This window comes from Oryctolagus cuniculus, chromosome 9, assembly GCF_051225735.1.
Source record: "Oryctolagus cuniculus isolate XC-2025 breed Fujian yellow rabbit chromosome 9, ASM5122573v1, whole genome shotgun sequence".
In the NCBI taxonomy this organism is placed as follows: Eukaryota; Metazoa; Chordata; class Mammalia; order Lagomorpha; family Leporidae; genus Oryctolagus; species Oryctolagus cuniculus.
This window is the reverse complement of record NC_142875.1, coordinates 132,270,060-132,291,572: the sequence shown is the minus strand read 5'-3', so window position 1 is coordinate 132,291,572 and position 21,513 is coordinate 132,270,060. Positions and strand designations below refer to the sequence as shown.

At 47.2% G+C, this 21,513-nt stretch overlaps 1 protein-coding gene across 1 annotated transcript in view; it reads right to left on the bottom strand.

Moving 5' to 3' along the window:
• MUC19 (mucin 19, oligomeric) overlaps positions 1 to 21,513 on the bottom strand; it is a 139,676-nt gene that overhangs the window by 31,843 nt on the left and 86,320 nt on the right. Inside the window, exons 46-47 of the mRNA XM_089303329.1 lie at positions 3,750 to 19,118; positions 1,544 to 1,597 (exon numbers count right to left, since the gene is read on the bottom strand). Of these exons, the coding sequence (XP_089159455.1) occupies positions 1,544 to 1,597; positions 3,750 to 19,118 (15,423 nt within the window). The remainder of the gene's footprint in view (positions 1 to 1,543; positions 1,598 to 3,749; positions 19,119 to 21,513) is intronic.

Below are 21,513 nucleotides of genomic sequence, written 5' to 3'. Positions count from 1 at the left end.
AATAAATCTTTAAAAAATATGTGACATCTCCTTTGAGGAATCAACTTCGAGTTTCCATTTATCAAACAGAAAACTAATCAGTGTCTTTGTTCCATATAAAATATGTGTACCCATGGATGGAATTCCTGTTTGGTTCCATTTTATAAAAGATTAAGTCTTGAGTTGAGAAAAATATTAAAATACACCTTGGCCCTAATGGACACTGTCAAGTAGACATGTCATTCACATGTTAATTTTTATACAATTATGGTGTTCAACATATTTTTACAATATAAATCATGCCAATTCTTTTGTATATTGTAATTTGAATAAAACTATTCCTAAATTAGAGTTAGCAAATTATTTTCTAGTGACTAGTTTGTAACACAAATTGATATAATTGGACTCTATAATGGCAATTAGAATATATGTAACAAAACTTTTCCAGAAAAAAAATTGTGTGAGTAATCTGTTGCTTAAACTGATGATGAATGAGCGAGTCACTGAGGCCTAGGGCGTCTCGGATACCCTGCATTTGGGGAAAATGCTGTCTTTCTCCAACAGCCTGACACTGAGCATAGCCCTGGTCCAGGAGCTCAAATAGCAACGTACTATAGCCTAGGGAAAACAAGGTCCATTCTATTTAGCACCAGGAAAGAGAGACTGCCCTCTAAGTACCCGTGAATTTATCTCAGGGAATAACAGTAAAAAGAAAGAATATTATAAAATTTGGATTTTCAAAAAAATAGTATGGGGCCAGTGTTTTGGCACAGGAGTTGAGCTGCTGCCTACAACGCCGGCATCCCACAGGGGTACCAGTTCTTGTCCTGACTGCTCTGCTTCCAATCCATCTTCCTGCTACTGTGCCCAGGAAAGCAATGGAAGGTGGCCCAAGTGCCTGGGCCACTGCCATCCACATGGGAGACCCAGAGGAAGCTCGGACTCCTGGCTTCCGCCTGGCCCGGCACTGGCTGCTGTAATCATCTGTGGCGGGGACCAGTGAATGGAAGCTATCTATCTCCCTCCATCTCTGTAACTCTTTCAAATAAATAATAAATTTAAAGGTTTTGTCAAAGATGTTCCAAATCTTGCCAGTTCAGAGTAGCAAATGCTACAATTTTTCATTCTATAAAAAATTGTAAACCCCTTCTTAGCACCTGCTCCTATAGTTCTGGTAGTTAGCAACCGAGAAATTTTAAACTGTTATTTTAAATGCAAGCTTTACTGATGTTGTTAGAAATCACTTGTATTTTGCTTTAGAAGGTGAGGTCACTACACAACAGAAGTCTTCGTACCTGTGTTTTGGATGTCTCTGTACTTATATGTGTAGAATATATACTGAGTAAATTAAAAAGCAGGCAAAAATACTGGCTGCACATGACTTGCTACAGAAACTCAACCAGTCAGGCAGTGTCTCTGTCTATGTTCCTCATGAACACAGTGAGATACCATATAAGGTACACTGTGATTATTTAGCTGGCTTTATTAATTATTTTACCATTCTTACTCGTCCAGTGAGCACAGAAACCAGCCCCAACCCCCTCTACCGTCACCGCTTACTTACGTGGAGGGACACTCTGCCGGGCAACTGTGGAGCCAGGGCCACCTGCCGAGGAGCCTGAGAACCAAAGCGGGAGTCCTCACGTCACTGGGGCCCTGTGAGGCTGCTCCCCAGCAGGACCCAGAGCGCAGAAGCAGAGACGCCAGTACCTGCAGTGGGAGCTGAGCTCGCGCCCCCAGCTCCTGCTGAAGTCACAGCAGGTGCACCGCTGGGACCTGAACTGAAAAGCCCTGAAAAGCAGATTCATGAACAAGGCAGATAACTTTCATTTGGACTTCTCTCTCCCATCTCAAATCGGCCTTGTTCAGACTTGAACCGGGGATCTTCCCACCTCACCCTGCTCTTCTATTAACATCCCTTGGGGCCGGCGCCGCGGCTCACTAGGCTAATCCTCCGCCTAGCGGCGCCGGCACACCGGGTTCTAGTCCCGGTCAGGGCGCCGGATTCTGTCCCGGTTGCCCCTCTTCCAGGCCAGCCCTCTGCTGTGGCCAGGGAGTGCAGTGGAGGATGGCCCAGGTGCTTGGGCCCTGCACCCCATGGGAGACCAGGAAAAGCACCTGGCTCCTGGCTCCTGCCATCGGATCAGCGCGGTGCGCCGGCCGCAGCGCGCCGGCCGCGGCGGCCATTGGAGGGTGAACCAACGGCAAAGGAAGACCTTTCTCTCTGTCTCTCTCTCTCACTGTCCACTCTGTCTGTCAAAAAAAAAAAAAAAAAAAACATCCCTTGTGTTGGCGCCGTGGCTCAATAGGCTAATCCTCCGCGTGCGGCGCCGGCACACCGGGTTATAGTCCCGGTCGGGGCGCCAGAGTCTGTCCCGGTTGCCTCTCTTCCAGGCCAGCTCTCTGCTGTGGCCCGGGAGTGCAGTGGAGGATGGCCCAAGTGCTTGGGCCCTGCACCCCATGGGAGACCAGGAGAAGCACCTGGCTCCTGCCTTCAGATCAGCGCGGTGCGCCGGCCACAGCGGTCATTGGAGGGTGAACCAACGGAAAAATGAAGACCTTTCTGTCTCTCTCTAACTCTGCCTGTCAAAAAAAAATATTTTTAAATGTAATAAAATGGTACAATTTGGGGCCCTATTATCACAGAACATTGGGCTTTTTACTTGTCTGATTTCTGCTGAAAAGGTGAATTTAGCATATTTGTGGCTGTGTTCCTGGGGGTATATTCGCTTTCTGCTGTAGCTGGATCCACAGCTCTTGGAGAGAGGATGAGGAGGGAGACAACAGGCTCTGGTGCCAGGCTTCTTGATCTGAGACCTCACTCACCACTGCTGACCACACACTCGCCTTGACTTCCTCCATGGAGACTGTGCGAAGGGAGCCCTGACCCCCCTGGTGGCTGGAAAACTGATCACACCTTACTGAAGTTAGAACGGGGCCTGGCTGTTCAGTAACTCCTTTTCTTTCTTGCTTTGTTTTAAACTTTTTCCTTTAAGATTCATCTTCCAACACAATCAGCACTGTGAAGACAACTTCCTGTTCTTTCACTGGAGTCCTAAACCACCTCACAAAAATCCCTGCATTCCAGATGGTGGGGATCTGATTTTCCGGTTTCCTGAATTACAGTATACACACTGGTGTTCCTGGACCGAGCAGAGAACCACGTGGAATGACTTCCAGGGCTAATGGCTCTCCTGCCCACTGGCCTGACTGTCCGGGTGCTTGTACCCACTCCCATGGTGGTTCTATGTCATTCTTCTGGTGTGCACAGGTGAACAATTATTGTCTTGCACAAGGTTCCTTTTAGTAAACATAGCAACACTGCCCTTTAAATAAACTTTTAATTTAGATGATGGCAAAGACCTAAAACTGAGGTTCCTGGTGAAATCACCCAGCCTTTTTATGGCCTGGGTCCGAGCCATGCTCAAGGCGGAGCACAGCAGAGCACCAGGTAAGGCGTGGCTGCACAGCTCCCAGCACACAAGCCATGCTTCCTTCGCAGGTACTCGCAGTGGTGCCCATCAGCATCCTGTTGTATCACACGTTTAAAAGGAAGCATGATGAAGAGAAAAGCATCATGGGAAGTCTGAACATTGTGTGTACAATAATGATAAGGCTCCCATCATTACTAGCCAATTTGATTTGTTAATACCCAACAATGAGATTTTTATACCAATTCAAGGACTAGGAATCTGATGGGACATTACACTGTCCACATTACACGCTGTCATATTCCTAAATAGACACCCATTCGGGTGCAGGAACCTCACCTGCTGTTCCACCAGTACTTCCAGCCTGAGTGGTTGCACCAGGAAATGGTCTGACTGTCTCTGCTCTGACAGTTGATGGCCCACTGGTCCCCGACAATGAAACTGACGATCTGCTTGTCCTCATCACGGTAGTGGACTGTTCACTCCTTCTTGATTGAGTCGATCCTCGTTCTTCAGGTGATGATGTGGTTGTTGCTGTTACTCCAGACGACTGTCTCCAAGTTGCTGTCACAAAAGCTGATGGGCTACTTGTTCCTGCTCCTACAGAAGATGGAACAGTTGTTGTGGGTTGTTCAGCCAATGGTGTCCTAGTCACTGTTACTACAGATGACTGTCCTGAATTCCCTGTCACTCTGGCTGACTGACCACTTGTTCCCACTCCTACAGAACTTGGTTCAGCTGTAGCTGGTTCCTCAGCTGAAGAGCGAGTGGTTGCTGTTACTCCAGATGATACTGTGGAGGTTCCTGTCACTGTAGGAGGTTGTTCACTTGTTCCTGATGCTACAGAAGATGGTTCAGTGGTTGCTGGTTCTGCAGCTGAAGATGCAGTTATTACAGTCACTCCAGAAGATTTGGTGGACACTGCTGTCACAGAAGCTGATCGAACAGTTGTTTCTGATGCTACAGAAAGTGCTTCAGTTCTTCCGGCTTCTGTGGCTAAAGATTCAGTTGTCCCTACCACTGTAGATGGCTTCATGGGAATCTCTGTCACTCTAGCTGTTTGTCCACTCATTACTGACCCTAAAGAAGACATTTCAGTAGTTCCTTGACTCTCAGATGGTGGTTCAGTTGTCACTCTAACTGTAGATGGTTTCACAGAGGTTGTTGTCCCTCCAGCTGAGGCTGTAGTTGTTACTGGTCCTACAGTATGTATGGAAGTTGTTCTTGGTTCGTCACCTGATGATGCTGTAGTCCGGGTTACTGTAGATGATCTTGCAGAGGTTGCTGTCACTCCAGCTGAGGCTGTGGTTGTCTCTGATCCTACAGTATATATTGCAGTTGTTCCTGGTTCGTCACCCGATGATGCTGTAGTCCGGGTGACTGTAGATGATCTTGCAGAGGTTGCTGTCAATCCAGCTGAGGCTGTGGTTGTCTCTGATCCTACAGTATATATTGCAGTTGCTCCTGGTTCTTCAGCTGATGATGCAGTTGTTGCCATTACTGTAGATGACTGTGTGGAAGTCCCTGTCACCCTAGCTGTTTGTGTACTCGTAACTGCACTGTGAGAAGATGTTTCCTCTGTTTCTGTTTGTTCAGCAGATGAAGCACTAGACCTTGAAATGCCATATGATTTTGTTGTAGCCCCTGGCACGCTAGCTGTTCGGTCAGTTTCTATTGCTCCTACAGAAGTTGTTCTGCTTGTTACTGGTTTTTCAGCTGATGATGCAGTTATTGCTGTCCCTTCAGCTGTTGGTCTACTTGTTCCTGATGCTACAGTGTGTGCTTCAGTTGTCCCTGGTCCTACAGTATATATTGCAGTTGTGCCCGATACTTCAGCCGATGATGCTGTAGTCTGGGTTACTGTAGATGATTCTGTGGAGGTTGCTGTCACTCTAGCTGTTGTTCTACTTGTTCCTGATCCTACAGTGTACGGCTCAGCTGTTCCTGAAACTACTGATGATGCAGTTGACCCCTCTGTGGAAGTTGCTGTCACTCTAGGTGATTGCACAGTTGTTCCTGATCCAGCAGAGTGTGGTGCAGTTCTTCCTGTTTCTTCAGCTGATGATGCCGTTGTCACTCTAGCTGTAGATGGTTTTATGGAAGTAGCTGTCACTCTAGACGGCACAGTAGTTCCTGATCCTGCAGGGGTTGGTTCAGTTCTTCCTGTCTCTTCTGCTGTTGATGCCGTTGTCAGGGTTACTGTAGATGATTCTCTGGAGGTTGCTGTCACTCTAGCTGTTGTTCCACTTGTTCCTGATCCTACAGTGTATGGTGCAGCTGTTCCTGGAACTACTGATGATGTAGGTGACCCTTCTGTGGAAGTTGCTGTCACTCTAGGTGATTGCACAGTTGTTCCTGGTCCAGTAGAGTGTGATTCAGTTCTTCCTGTTTCTTGAGCTGATGCTGCTGTTGTCACTCTGACTGTAGATGGTTTTCCAGAGGTTGCTGTCACTCTAGCTGAGGCTGCAGTTGTTTTTGGCCCTACAGTATATACAGCAGTTGTGCCCAGTTCTTCAGCCGATGATGCTGTAGTCTGGGTTACTGTAGATGATTTTGTGGTGGTTGCGGTCACTCTAGCTGTTGACCCACTTGTTCCTGATTCTACAGTGTATGCTTCAGTTATTCCTGGTCCCACAGTATATACTGTAGTTGTTCCCAGTTCTTCAGCTGATGACGCTGTAGTCCGGGTTACTGTAGATGATTCTGTGGAGGTTACTGTCACTCTAGCTGTTGGTCCACTCGTTACTGATCCTGCTGAAGAAGCTGCAGTTGTTCCTGGTTCTTCAGCTGATGATGAAGTTGTGTCTGTTATTCCAGATAGTTCTGTGGAAGTTCCTGTCACTCCAGCTGGTGGGCGAGTGGTTCTTAATCCTACTGAAGAGGTTTCAGTTGTTCTGAGATCTTCTGACGAAGATGCAGTAGAGCCCTTTGTGGGTGTTGCTGTCCCTCCAGCTAAGGCTGTGGTTGTTCCTGGTCCTACAGTATGTATTGAAGTTGTTCCCGGTTCGTCGCCCGATGATGCTGTAGTCCGGGTTACTGTAGATGATCTTGCAGAGGTTGCTGTCACTCTAGCTGAGGCTGTGGTTGTCTCTGATCCTACAGTATATATTGCAGTTGTTCCTGGTTCATCACCCGATGATGCTGTAGTCCAGGTTACTGTAGATGATCTTGCAGAGGTTGCTGTCACTCCAGCTGAGGCTGTGGTTGTCTCTGATCCTACAGTATATATTGCAGTTGTTCCTGGTTCTTCAGCTGATGATGCAGTTGTTGCCGTTACTGTAGATGACTGTGTGGAAGTCCCTGTCACCCTAGCTGTTTGTGTACTCGTAACTGCACTGAGAGAAGATGTTTCCTCTGTTCCTGTTTGTTCAGCAGATGAAGCACTTGACGTTGAAATGCCATGTGATTTTGTTGTAACCCCTGGCACGCTAGCTGTTCGGTCAGTTTCTATTGCTCCTACAGAAGTTGCTCTGCTTGTTATTGGTTTTTCAGCTGATGATGCAGTTATTGCTGTCCCTTCAGCTGTTGGTCTACTTGTTCCTGATGCTACAGTGTGTGCTTCAGTTGTCCCTGGTCCTACAGTATATATTGCAGTTGTGCCCGATACTTCAGCCGATGATGCTGTCGTCTGGGTTACTGTAGATGATTCTGTGGAGGTTGCTGTCACTCTAGCTGTTGTTCCACTTGTTCCTGATCCTACAGTGTACAGCTCAGCTGTTCCTGAAACTACTGATGATGCAGTTGACCCTTCTGTGGAAGTCACTGTCACTCTAGGTGATTGCACAGTTGTTCCTGATCCAGCAGAGTGTGGTGAACCTGTTCTTCCTGTTTCTTCAGCTGATGATGCCGTTGTCACTCTAGCTGTAGATGGTTTTATGGAAGTAGCTGTCACTCTAGACGGCACAGTAGTTCCTGATCCTGCAGGGGTTGGTTCAGTTCTTCCTGTCTCTTCCGCTGTTGATGCCGTTGTCAGGGTTACTGTAGATGATTCTCTGGAGGTTGCTGTCACTCTAGCTGTTGTTCCACTTGTTCCTGATCCTACAGTGTATGGTTCAGCTGTTCCTGGAACTACTGATGATGTAGGTGACCCTTCTGTGGAAGTTGCTGTCACTCTAGGTGATTGCACAGTTGTTCCTGGTCCAGTAGAGTGTGATTCAGTTCTTCCTGTTTCTTGAGCTGATGCTGCTGTTGTCACTCTGACTGTAGATGGTTTTCCAGAGGTTGCTGTCACTCTAGCTGAGGCTGCAGTTGTTTTTGGCCCTACAGTATATACAGCAGTTGTGCCCAGTTCTTCAGCCGATGATGCTGTAGTCTGGGTTACTGTAGATGATTTTGTGGTGGTTGCGGTCACTCTAGCTGTTGACCCACTTGTTCCTGATTCTACAGTGTATGCTTCAGTTATTCCTGGTCCCACAGTATATACTGTAGTTGTTCCCAGTTCTTCAGCCGATGACGCTGTAGTCCGGGTTACTATAGATGATTCTGTGGAGGTTACTGTCACTCTAGCTGTTGGTCCACTCGTTACTGATCCTGCTGAAGAAGCTGCAGTTGTTCCTGGTTCTTCAGCTGATGATGAAGTTGTGTCTGTTATTCCAGATAGTTCTGTGGAAGTTCCTGTCACTCCAGCTGGTGGGCGAGTGGTTCTTAATCCTACTGAAGAGGTTTCAGTTGTTCTGGGATCTTCTGATGAAGATGCAGTAGAGCCCTTTGTGGGTGTTGCTGTCCCTCCAGCTGAGGCTGTGGTTGTTCCTGGTCCTACAGTATGTATTGAAGTTGTTCCCGGTTCGTCGCCCGATGATGCTGTAGTCCGGGTTACTGTAGATGATCTTGCAGAGGTTGCTGTCACTCTAGCTGAGGCTGTGGTTGTCTCTGATCCTACAGTATATATTGCAGTTGTTCCTGGTTCATCACCCGATGATGCTGTAGTCCAGGTTACTGTAGATGATCTTGCAGAGGTTGCTGTCACTCCAGCTGAGGCTGTGGTTGTCTCTGATCCTACAGTATATATTGCAGTTGCTCCTGGTTCTTCAGCTGATGATGCAGTTGTTGCCGTTACTGTAGATGACTGTGTGGAAGTCCCTGTCACCCTAGCTGTTTGTGTACTCGTAACTGCACTGAGAGAAGATGTTTCCTCTGTTCCTGTTTGTTCAGCAGATGAAGCACTTGACGTTGAAATGCCATGTGATTTTGTTGTAACCCCTGGCACGCTAGCTGTTCGGTCAGTTTCTATTGCTCCTACAGAAGTTGCTCTGCTTGTTATTGGTTTTTCAGCTGATGATGCAGTTATTGCTGTCCCTTCAGCTGTTGGTCTACTTGTTCCTGATGCTACAGTGTGTGCTTCAGTTGTCCCTGGTCCTACAGTATATATTGCAGTTGTGCCCGATACTTCAGCCGATGATGCTGTAGTCTGGGTTACTGTAGATGATTCTGTGGAGGTTGCTGTCACTCTAGCTGTTGTTCCACTTGTTCCTGATCCTACAGTGTACGGCTCAGCTGTTCCTGAAACTACTGATGATGCAGTTGACCCTTCTGTGGAAGTCGCTGTCACTCTAGGTGATTGCACAGTTGTTCCTGATCCAGCAGAGTGTGGTGAACCTGTTCTTCCTGTTTCTTCAGCTGATGATGCCGTTGTCACTCTAGCTGTAGATGGTTTTATGGAAGTAGCTGTCACTCTAGACGGCACAGTAGTTCCTGATCCTGCAGGGAGTGGTTCAGTTCTTCCTGTCTCTTCCGCTGTTGATGCCGTTGTCAGGGTTACTGTAGCTGATTTTGTAGAGGCTGCTGTCACTCTAGCTGTTGTTCCACTTGTTCCTGATCCTACAGTGTATGGTGCAGCTGTTCCTGGAACTACTGATGATGTAGGTGACCCTTCTGTGGAAGTTGCTGTCACTCTAGGTGATTGCACAGTTGTTCCTGGTCCAGTAGAGTGTGATTCAGTTCTTCCTGTTTCTTGAGCTGATGCTGCTGTTGTCACTCTGACTGTAGATGGTTTTCCAGAGGTTGCTGTCACTCTAGCTGAGGCTGCAGTTGTTTTTGGCCCTACAGTATATACAGCAGTTGTGCCCAGTTCTTCAGCCGATGATGCTGTAGTCTGGGTTACTGTAGATGATTTTGTGGTGGTTGCGGTCACTCTAGCTGTTGACCCACTTGTTCCTGATTCTACAGTGTATGCTTCAGTTATTCCTGGTCCCACAGTATATACTGTAGTTGTTCCCAGTTCTTCAGCCGATGACGCTGTAGTCCAGGTTACTGTAGATGATTCTGTGGAGGTTACTGTCACTCTAGCTGTTGGTCCACTCGTTACTGATCCTGCTGAAGAAGCTGCAGTTGTTCCTGGTTCTTCAGCTGATGATGAAGTTGTGTCTGTTATTCCAGATAGTTCTGTGGAAGTTCCTGTCACTCCAGCTGGTGGGCGAGTGGTTCTTAATCCTACTGAAGAGGTTTCAGTTGTTCTGGGATCTTCTGACAAAGATGCAGTAGAGCCCTTTGTGGGTGTTGCTGTCCCTCCAGCTGAGGCTGTGGTTGTTCCTGGTCCTACAGTATGTATTGAAGTTGTTCCTGGTTCGTCACCTGATGATGCTGTAGTCCGGGTGACTGTAGATGATCTTGCAGAGGTTGCTGTCACTCTAGCTGAGGCTGTGGTTGTCTCTGATCCTACAGTATATATTGCCGTTGTTCCTGGTTCGTCACCTGATGATGCTGTAGTCCGGGTTACTGTAGATGATCTTGCAGAGGTTGCTGTCACTCTAGCTGAGGCTGTGGTTGTCTCTGATCCTACAGTATATATTGCAGTTGTTCCTGGTTCATCACCCGATGATGCTGTAGTCCAGGTTACTGTAGATGATCTTGCAGAGGTTGCTGTCACTCCAGCTGAGGCTGTGGTTGTCTCTGATCCTACAGTATATATTGCAGTTGTTCCTGGTTCTTCAGCTGATGATGCAGTTGTTGCCGTTACTGTAGATGACTGTGTGGAAGTCCCTGTCTCCCTAGCTGTTTGTGTACTCGTAACTGCACTGAGAGAAGATGTTTCCTCTGTTCCTGTTTGTTCAGCAGATGAAGCACTTGACGTTGAAATGCCATGTGATTTTGTTGTAACCCCTGGCACGCTAGCTGTTCGGTCAGTTTCTATTGCTCCTACAGAAGTTGCTCTGCTTGTTATTGGTTTTTCAGCTGATGATGCAGTTATTGCTGTCCCTTCAGCTGTTGGTCTACTTGTTCCTGATGCTACAGTGTGTGCTTCAGTTGTCCCTGGTCCTACAGTATATATTGCAGTTGTGCCCGATACTTCAGCCGATGATGCTGTAGTCTGGGTTACTGTAGATGATTCTGTGGAGGTTGCTGTCACTCTAGCTGTTGTTCCACTTGTTCCTGATCCTACAGTGTACGGCTCAGCTGTTCCTGAAACTACTGATGATGCAGTTGACCCTTCTGTGGAAGTCGCTGTCACTCTAGGTGATTGCACAGTTGTTCCTGATCCAGCAGAGTGTGGTGAACCTGTTCTTCCTGTTTCTTCAGCTGATGATGCCGTTGTCACTCTAGCTGTAGATGGTTTTATGGAAGTAGCTGTCACTCTAGACGGCACAGTAGTTCCTGATCCTGCAGGGGTTGGTTCAGTTCTTCCTGTCTCTTCTGCTGTTGATGCCGTTGTCAGGGTTACTGTAGATGATTCTCTGGAGGTTGCTGTCACTCTAGCTGTTGTTCCACTTGTTCCTGATCCTACAGTGTATGGTGCAGCTGTTCCTGGAACTACTGATGATGTAGGTGACCCTTCTGTGGAAGTTGCTGTCACTCTAGGTGATTGCACAGTTGTTCCTGGTCCAGTAGAGTGTGATTCAGTTCTTCCTGTTTCTTGAGCTGATGCTGCTGTTGTCACTCTGACTGTAGATGGTTTTCCAGAGGTTGCTGTCACTCTAGCTGAGGCTGCAGTTGTTTTTGGCCCTACAGTATATACAGCAGTTGTGCCCAGTTCTTCAGCCGATGATGCTGTAGTCTGGGTTACTGTAGATGATTCTGTGGAGGTTACTGTCACTCTAGCTGTTGGTCCACTCGTTACTGATCCTGCTGAAGAAGCTGCAGTTGTTCCTGGTTCTTCAGCTGATGATGAAGTTGTGTCTGTTATTCCAGATAGTTCTGTGGAAGTTCCTGTCACTCCAGCTGGTGGGCGAGTGGTTCTTAATCCTACTGAAGAGGTTTCAGTTGTTCTGGGATCTTCTGACAAAGATGCAGTAGAGCCCTTTGTGGGTGTTGCTGTCCCTCCAGCTGAGGCTGTGGTTGTTCCTGGTCCTACAGTATGTATTGAAGTTGTTCCTGGTTCGTCACCTGATGATGCTGTAGTCCGGGTGACTGTAGATGATCTTGCAGAGGTTGCTGTCACTCTAGCTGAGGCTGTGGTTGTCTCTGATCCTACAGTATATATTGCCGTTGTTCCTGGTTCGTCACCTGATGATGCTGTAGTCCGGGTTACTGTAGATGATCTTGCAGAGGTTGCTGTCACTCCAGCTGAGGCTGTGGTTGTCTCTGATCCTACAGTATATATTGCCATTGTTCCTGGTTCGTCACCTGATGATGCTGTAGTCCGGGTTACTGTAGATGATCTTGCAGAGGTTGCTGTCACTCCAGCTGAGGCTGTGGTTGTCTCTGATCCTACAGTATATATTGCAGTTGTTCCTGGTTCGTCACCTGATGATGCTGTAGTCCAGGTTACTGTGGATGATCTTGCAGAGGTTGCTGTCACTCCAGCTGAGGCTGTGGTTGTCTCTGATCCTACAGTATATATTGCAGTTGTTCCTGGTTCTTCAGCTGATGATGCAGTTGTTGCCGTTACTGTAGATGACTGTGTGGAAGTCCCTGTCACCCTAGCTGTTTGTGTACTCGTAACTGCACTGAGAGAAGATGTTTCCTCTGTTCCTGTTTGTTCAGCAGATGAAGCACTGGACCTTGAAATGCCATGTGATTTTGTTGTAACCCCTGGCACGCTAGCTGTTCGGTCAGTTTCTATTGCTCCTACAGAAGTTGTTCTGCTTGTTATTGGTTTTTCAGCTGATGATGCAGTTATTGCTGTCCCTTCAGCTGTTGGTCTACTTGTTCCTGATGCTACAGTGTGTGCTTCAGTTGTCCCTGGTCCTACAGTATATATTGCAGTTGTGCCCGATACTTCAGCCGATGATGCTGTAGTCTGGGTTACTGTGGATGATTCTGTGGAGGTTGCTGTCACTCTAGCTGTTGTTCTACTTGTTCCTGATCCTACAGTGTACGGCTCAGCTGTTCCTGAAACTACTGATGATGCAGTTGACCCTTCTGTGGAAGTCGCTGTCACTCTAGGTGATTGCACAGTTGTTCCTGATCCAGCAGAGTGTGGTGAACCTGTTCTTCCTGTTTCTTCAGCTGATGATGCCGTTGTCACTCTAGCTGTAGATGGTTTTATGGAAGTAGCTGTCACTCTAGACGGCACAGTAGTTCCTGATCCTGCAGGGGTTGGTTCAGTTCTTCCTGTCTCTTCCGCTGTTGATGCCGTTGTCAGGGTTACTGTAGATGATTCTCTGGAGGTTGCTGTCACTCTAGCTGTTGTTCCACTTGTTCCTGATCCTACAGTGTATGGTGCAGCTGTTCCTGGAACTACTGATGATGTAGGTGACCCTTCTGTGGAAGTTGCTGTCACTCTAGGTGATTGCACAGTTGTTCCTGGTCCAGTAGAGTGTGATTCAGTTCTTCCTGTTTCTTGAGCTGATGCTGCTGTTGTCACTCTGACTGTAGATGGTTTTCCAGAGGTTGCTGTCACTCTAGCTGAGGCTGCAGTTGTTTTTGGCCCTACAGTATATACAGCAGTTGTGCCCAGTTCTTCAGCCGATGATGCTGTAGTCTGGGTTACTGTAGATGATTTTGTGGTGGTTGCGGTCACTCTAGCTGTTGACCCACTTGTTCCTGATTCTACAGTGTATGCTTCAGTTATTCCTGGTCCCACAGTATATACTGTAGTTGTTCCCAGTTCTTCAGCCGATGATGCTGTAGTCCGGGTTACTGTAGATGATTCTGTGGAGGTTACTGTCACTCTAGCTGTTGGTCCACTCGTTACTGCTCCTGCTGAAGAAGCTGCAGTTGTTCCTGGTTCTTCAGCTGATGATGAAGTTGTGTCTGTTATTCCAGATAGTTCTGTGGAAGTTCCTGTCACTCCAGCTGGTGGGCGAGTGGTTCTTAATCCTACTGAAGAGGTTTCAGTTGTTCTGGGATCTTCTGACAAAGATGCAGTAGAGCCCTTTGTGGGTGTTGCTGTCCCTCCAGCTGAGGCTGTGGTTGTTCCTGGTCCTACAGTATGTATTGAAGTTGTTCCTGGTTCGTCACCTGATGATGCTGTAGTCCGGGTGACTGTAGATGATCTTGCAGAGGTTGCTGTCACTCTAGCTGAGGCTGTGGTTGTCTCTGATCCTACAGTATATATTGCCGTTGTTCCTGGTTCGTCACCTGATGATGCTGTAGTCCGGGTTACTGTAGATGATCTTGCAGAGGTTGCTGTCACTCCAGCTGAGGCTGTGGTTGTCTCTGATCCTACAGTATATATTGCCGTTGTTCCTGGTTCGTCACCTGATGATGCTGTAGTCCGGGTTACTGTAGATGATCTTGCAGAGGTTGCTGTCACTCCAGCTGAGGCTGTGGTTGTCTCTGATCCTACAGTATATATTGCAGTTGTTCCTGGTTCTTCAGCTGATGATGCAGTTGTTGCCGTTACTGTAGATGACTGTGTGGAAGTCCCTGTCACCCTAGCTGTTTGTGTACTCGTAACTGCACTGAGAGAAGATGTTTCCTCTGTTCCTGTTTGTTCAGCAGATGAAGCACTGGACCTTGAAATGCCATGTGATTTTGTTGTAACCCCTGGCACGCTAGCTGTTCGGTCAGTTTCTATTGCTCCTACAGAAGTTGTTCTGCTTGTTATTGGTTTTTCAGCTGATGATGCAGTTATTGCTGTCCCTTCAGCTGTTGGTCTACTTGTTCCTGATGCTACAGTGTGTGCTTCAGTTGTCCCTGGTCCTACAGTATATATTGCAGTTGTGCCCGATACTTCAGCCGATGATGCTGTAGTCTGGGTTACTGTAGATGATTCTGTGGAGGTTGCTGTCACTCTAGCTGTTGTTCCACTTGTTCCTGATCCTACAGTGTACGGCTCAGCTGTTCCTGAAACTACTGATGATGCAGTTGACCCTTCTGTGGAAGTCGCTGTCACTCTAGGTGATTGCACAGTTGTTCCTGATCCAGCAGAGTGTGGTGAACCTGTTCTTCCTGTTTCTTCAGCTGATGATGCCGTTGTCACTCTAGCTGTAGATGGTTTTATGGAAGTAGCTGTCACTCTAGACGGCACAGTAGTTCCTGATCCTGCAGGGGTTGGTTCAGTTCTTCCTGTCTCTTCCGCTGTTGATGCCGTTGTCAGGGTTACTGTAGATGATTCTCTGGAGGTTGCTGTCACTCTAGCTGTTGTTCCACTTGTTCCTGATCCTACAGTGTATGGTTCAGCTGTTCCTGGAACTACTGATGATGTAGGTGACCCTTCTGTGGAAGTTGCTGTCACTCTAGGTGATTGCACAGTTGTTCCTGGTCCAGTAGAGTGTGATTCAGTTCTTCCTGTTTCTTGAGCTGATGCTGCTGTTGTCACTCTGACTGTAGATGGTTTTCCAGAGGTTGCTGTCACTCTAGCTGAGGCTGCAGTTGTTTTTGGCCCTACAGTATATACAGCAGTTGTGCCCAGTTCTTCAGCCGATGATGCTGTAGTCTGGGTTACTGTAGATGATTTTGTGGTGGTTGCGGTCACTCTAACTGTTGACCCACTTGTTCCTGATTCTACAGTGTATGCTTCAGTTATTCCTGGTCCCACAGTATATACTGTAGTTGTTCCCAGTTCTTCAGCCGATGACGCTGTAGTCCGGGTTACTGTAGATGATTCTGTGGAGGTTACTGTCACTCTAGCTGTTGGTCCACTCGTTACTGATCCTGCTGAAGAAGCTGCAGTTGTTCCTGGTTCTTCAGCTGATGATGAAGTTGTGTCTGTTATTCCAGATAGTTCTGTGGAAGTTCCTGTCACTCCAGTTGGTGGGCGAGTGGTTCTTAATCCTACTGAAGAGGTTTCAGTTGTTCTGGGATCTTCTGACGAAGATGCAGTAGAGCCCTTTGTGGGTGTTGCTGTCCCTCCAGCTAAGGCTGTGGTTGTTCCTGGTCCTACAGTATGTATTGAAGTTGTTCCTGGTTCGTCACCCGATGATGCTGTAGTCCAGGTTACTGTGGATGATCTTGCAGAGGTTGCTGTCACTCTAGCTGAGGCTGTGGTTGTCTCTGATCCTACAGTATATATTGCAGTTGTTCCAGGTTCATCACCCGCTGATGCTGTAGTCCGGGTTACTGTAGATGATCTTGCAGAGGTTGCTGTCACTCCAGCTGAGGCTGTGGTTGTCTCTGATCCTACAGTATATATTGCAGTTGTTCCTGGTTCTTCAGCTGATGATGCAGTTGTTACCATTACTGTAGATGACTGTGTGGAAGTCCCTGTCAGCCTAGCTGTTTGTGTACTCGTAACTGCACTGAGAGAAGATGTTTCCTCTGTTTCTGTTTGTTCAGCAGATGAAGCACTGGACCTTGAAATGCCATGTGATTTTGTTGTAACCCCTGGCACGCTAGCTGTTCGGTCAGTTTCTATTGCTCCTACAGAAGTTGCTCTGCTTGTTATTGGTTTTTCAGCTGATGATGCAGTTATTGCTGTCCCTTCAGCTGTTGGTCTACTTGTTCCTGATGCTACAGTGTGTGCTTCAGTTGTCCCTGGTCCTACAGTATATATTGCAGTTGTGCCCGATACTTCAGCCGATGATGCTGTAGTCTGGGTTACTGTAGATGATTCTGTGGAGGTTGCTGTCACTCTAGCTGTTGTTCCACTTGTTCCTGATCCTACAGTGTATGGCTCAGCTGTTCCTGAAACTACTGATGATGCAGTTGACCCTTCTGTGGAAGTCGCTGTCACTCTAGGTGATTGCACAGTTGTTCCTGATCCAGCAGAGTGTGGTGAAGTTCTTCCTGTTTCTTCAGCTGATGATGCCGTTGTCATTCTAGCTGTAGATGGTTTTATGGAAGTAGCTGTCACTCTAGACTGCACAGTAGTTCCTGATCCTGCAGGGGTTGGTTCAGTTCTTCCTGTCTCTTCCGCTGTTGATGCTGTTGTCAGGGTTACTGTAGCTGATTTTGTAGAGGTTGCTGTCACTCTAGCTGTTGGTCCACTCGTTACTGATCCTCCTGAAGATGCTTCAGTTGTTTCTGGTTCTTCAGCTGATGGTGAGGTTGTATCTGCTACTCCAGATAATTTTGTAGAAGTCCCTGTCACTTTAGCTGTTTGTTCACTTGTTACTGATCCTACAGAAGATGATCCTTCTGTTGATGATGAAGAGGAAGCTGTGACTACAGGAGATTGTTCAGTTCTTTCTGTAGGGGGTGCTTCAGTTCTTCTTGTCTCTTCAACTGTTGATTTGGTTGTAGCTATTATGGTAGAAGATTCTCTGGAAGTCTCTGTCAATCTAGCTGATTGGCCAGTTGTTCTTGATCCTCCTGAAGATGTTCTGCTTGTTCCTGTTTCTTCAGTTGATGACATGGTTGTTGTTGATACTCCAGGTGATTCTGTGGAAGTCTCTGTCACTCTAGCTGTCTGTCCACTTGTCCCTGATTCTACTGAAGATGTTTCCATTGTTGCTGGTTCTTCACCTGATGAGCTAGTAGGCCCTTTATTGGATGTTGCTGTCACTCTAGCTGACTGGGCACTTGTGCCTGATCCAACAGAAAGAGGTTCAGTTCTTCCTGTTTCTTTAGCTGAAGTTTCAGTCGTCACTCTTACTGTAGATGATTCTATAGAAGTAGGTGTCACTCTAGCTGTAGGTGACTTTGTAGAAGTTGCTGTCACTCTAGCTGACTGGCCCATTGTCACTGATCCTACAGAAAGAGGTTCAGTTCTTCCTGTATCTTCAGCTGATGATTCAGTTGTCCAGGTTACTGCAGATGACTTTGTAGAGGTTGCTGTCACTCTAGCTGACTGTCCAGTTGTCACTGATCCCACAGAAACTGCTCCCATTGTTCCTGGTTCTCTAGTTGATGATGTAGTTGTAGCTGTCACTTTAGATGATTTTCCAGAAGTGCTAGTCACTCTAATAGATTGTCCACTTGTTACTGATCCTATGGAAGATGCTTCAGTTGTTCCTGGTGCTTCAGCCGATGTGGCACTTGTCCCTGATACTTCAGATACTTTTGTGAAAGTTGCTGTCACTCCTGCTGAAATGCCAGTTGTTTCTGATTCTCCTGAAGAGTCAGGTGTTCCTGGCTTTTCACTGGATGATGCAGCAGACCCTTTTGTGGACATTGCTCTCACAGTAGATGACTGCTTAGTTGTTGCTGATTCTGCAGAAAGTGGATCAGTTCTTCCTGTCTCTTCAGCAGCAGAGTCAGTTGTCACTGTCACTACAGGTGCTTCTGTGGAAGTAGCTGTCACTCTAGCTGATTGGCCAGTTGTTTCTGCTATGATGGAAGTTGCTACAGTTGTTCCTGGTACTCTAGCTGATGACATAGTTGTATCTGTTATTCCAGATGATTTTATGGAAGTTCCTGTCACTGTAGCTGTTTGTCCACTTGTTTCTGAGCCTACTGAAGGTGTTTCAGTTGTTCCTGGTTCTTTACCTGATGACGCAGGTGACCCTTTTGGCAAAGTTGCTGTCCCGGTAGCTGATTGCACAGTTGTTCCTGATTCTGCAGAAAATGGTTCAGTTCTTCCACTTTCTTCAGCAGATGACTGAGTTGTCTCTGTTAATGTAGATGATTTTGTAGAGGTTGCTGTCATTCTCGCTGTTTGCCCACTTGTCCCTGATCCTACAGACGTTACTTCAGTTCTTTCTGGTTCTCTAGCTGATGATGCAGCTGTAGCTGTAACTGCAGATGATTTTATGGAAGTTCCTGTCACTGAAGCTGCTTGTCCACTTGTTCCTGATCCTACAGAAGATGTTTCAGTTGTTCCTGGTCCTTCTGCTGATGATAGAGAGGCTGTAACTATAGAAGATTGTGTGGTTGTTTCTGCAGAGAGTGGTGGTTCTGTTCTTGTCTCTTCAGCTGTTGATTCTGTTGTTGCTATTACAGTAGATGATTCTGTGGTAGTCCCAGTTACTCTACCTGTTTGGTCAGTTGTTCCTGATCCTACGCTGTATGTTTCAGTTGTTCCTGGCCCTGCTGATGATGCAGTTGACTCTTCTGCAGAAGTGGCTGTCACTCTAGGTGACTGCACAGTTGTTCCTGATTCTACAGAGAGTGGTTCAGTTCTTCCTGTTTCTTTAGCAGATTCAGGTGTTGCTTGTACTGTAGATAATTTTGGAGAAGTTGCTGTCACTCTAGCTGACTGGCCAGTTGTCCCTGATCCTACAGAAATTGCTCCAGTTCTTTGTGTTTCTCTAGTTGATGAAGTAGCTGTGGCTGTTACTCCAGACAACTTTCTGGAAGTCACAATCATTTCAGTAGTTGGTCTGCTTGTTACTGGTCCTACAGAAGATGTTTCAGTTGTTCCCCATTCTTCAGCTGATGATGAAGTTGTCCTTGCTCTGGATGGTGTTGTGGCAGTCCCTGACACTCCAGCTACTGTTCCACTTGCTACTGATCCGACAGAAGGTGTTTCAGTTACTCCTGGCCCTTCAGGTGACGATGCAGAAGAGTCTGTAACGTAGTTGAGTATTTAAGTTTAGTCATTTAATATCAATTACATCAATATCGTGATATGTGGAAGAAGTTCTCAGGAACTCCTGATGATTACCTTCTTTTACTATCACAACAATCTTATGAGTCTGTCATACTACTTTCTATTTGTAGAGTAGAAGCCAAAACACAGAAAAAGAGCATAACCTTACAAGCTGATACACCTAGAGAGTTCTCTGCTCTCAAACAGCACTGGAATTGGAGGGGATGGGGAGGGCGTGAATGAAATAACTAGTCACCCACTAACTGATACAACGAAACAAGGAACGCCTCAGAGTCCTAAGTGGGAAGCCATAAAGTGAAATGACATTGTCAACTGGAAAAATCTACTTCAGATTGCCTGTTCTGCAAAGGTTTTTCTGATAAGATGCCGTTTTGTATGAGATCTGACAACAAGAATGAGGAAGATGTGAACCTGAGGGAGATGACATTTAGGAGGACGAAACATCCAGTCCACAGGCTGACTGAGCCAAACTTGCTGGGAAAACAGAAACACAGCTGAGGGTAGCTGAATCAAAGGAGGTGGTTAGGAAATACTAAAAGCTGAGATTAGATATGCAGTATTGTGAATTAGAAGATGGAGATTAACTATTTTTCTACATGCAATGGGACATAATTCTAAGCAGGTAAGGGGCCAGTGCTGTGGTGTAGCAGGTAAAGCTACAACTTGCAGTGCCAGCATCCCATATGGGCACCAGTTCAAGTCCCGGCTGCTCCAGTTCCAGTCCAGCTCTCTGCTGTGGCCTGGGAAAGCAATGGAAGATGGCCCAAGTGCTTGGACCCCTGCACCCATGTGAGAGGCCCAGAAGAAGCTGCTGGATCCTGGCTTTGGATCAGCAAGCTCCAGCCATTGAGGCCAACTGGGGAGTGAACCAGCAGATGGAAGACCTCCCTCTCTCCCTCCCTCCCTCCCTCCCTCCCTCTCTCTCTGCATCTCCTTTTCTCTCTGTGTAACTCTAACTTTCAAATAAATAAATAAATCTTTAAAAAAATTTAAACAGGGGAATGATCACATCAGATTCAAATATATTTAATTCTCCATGTAAACAGGCATGCGTGACAAATGTGGCAAATAAATTATGAGGTGGATCTCAGGAGCCTAAGGAATTCAAAAATGGCTTGGGCTTGAACATTGAAGAAGACCAAGGATGGTGGAATGGGTTCAGGATCTGGCATGCAAGTAGCAGTAGGAGGAAGTTCAGAGGAACAGAAGGGCACAAGGATAAACACAAGTAAGCTGAGTCAGGCATGGTTCCATTTACTGATTTGGGGAAGCCTGGGAGAAGAGGATGGGCATGAAGGAAAATTAAGAATTTCATTCAGATCATGTCAGATATGGGACCTCACTAGGCATTCTAGTGGCAATGAGCAGCACCAAGTGGGAGTCAGTCTAGAGTTCTGTAAGTCAAGGATGGAGATGTATATTACCAGCTTTACCTCTGAAACACCTTCACCTTGTCCTACCTGACTTCCTTCTGTTAGACAGGAAGTTGGAATGAGCCTGTGTGTGTGAGGGGGCCTGAAGGAGCAGCACCTGCAGAAGCTCACTCTGGAAGCAGCCCAGCACCCACACTTGAGTCCTGCCAGACCCCGACAACCTCCGAGGTGTCCCAGCCCTTCCCTCAAGGGAAGCTCCCAGGAGAACTCTCTCCTCAGGGCCAAATGGGTTACCTGATGGGATAACACTCAGCAATAAAATTATTACATCTTTCCTCTAAGGCAGGCACCCTAGAGAAGCCCTTTGGCCCAGCACCTGCAAGACTCCCTCTGTCTGTAACAACACTCAGCAAACCCTTTGTCCTGGAGGAGGAGGGGAGAAGGTAAAGAGAGACTGCCTTGGCCAGCACCATGGCTCACTAGGCTAATCCTCCGCCTTGCATCACCGGCACACCGGGTTCTAGTCCCAGTCGGGGCTCTGGATTCTGTCCCGGTTGCCCCTCTTCCGGGCCAGCTCTCTGCTGTGGCCTGGGTGTGCAGTGGAGGATGGCCCAAGTGCTTGGGCCCTGCACCCCATGGGAGACCAGGATAAGTACCTGGCTCCTGCCTTCGGATCAGCACGGTGTGCCGGCCGCCGTGCGCTGGCCACCGTGCGCCGGCTGCAGTGGCCATTGGAGGGTGAACCAACGGCAAAAGGAAGACCTTTCTCTCTGTCTCTCTCTCTCACTGTCCACTCTGCCTGTCAAAAAAAAAAAAAAATACAAAAAAAAAAAAAAAAGAGAGAGAGAGAGAGACTGCCTTAAAGACTGGAGCCTAAACAGAGACGGGGAGCTCAGCTCTCTGCTCTCTGCCGAGCCACCCGCTGGGCTTGGCAGGTGTATGCTCTCCACTCAACCACATAACATTGCTCTCCCCCAGT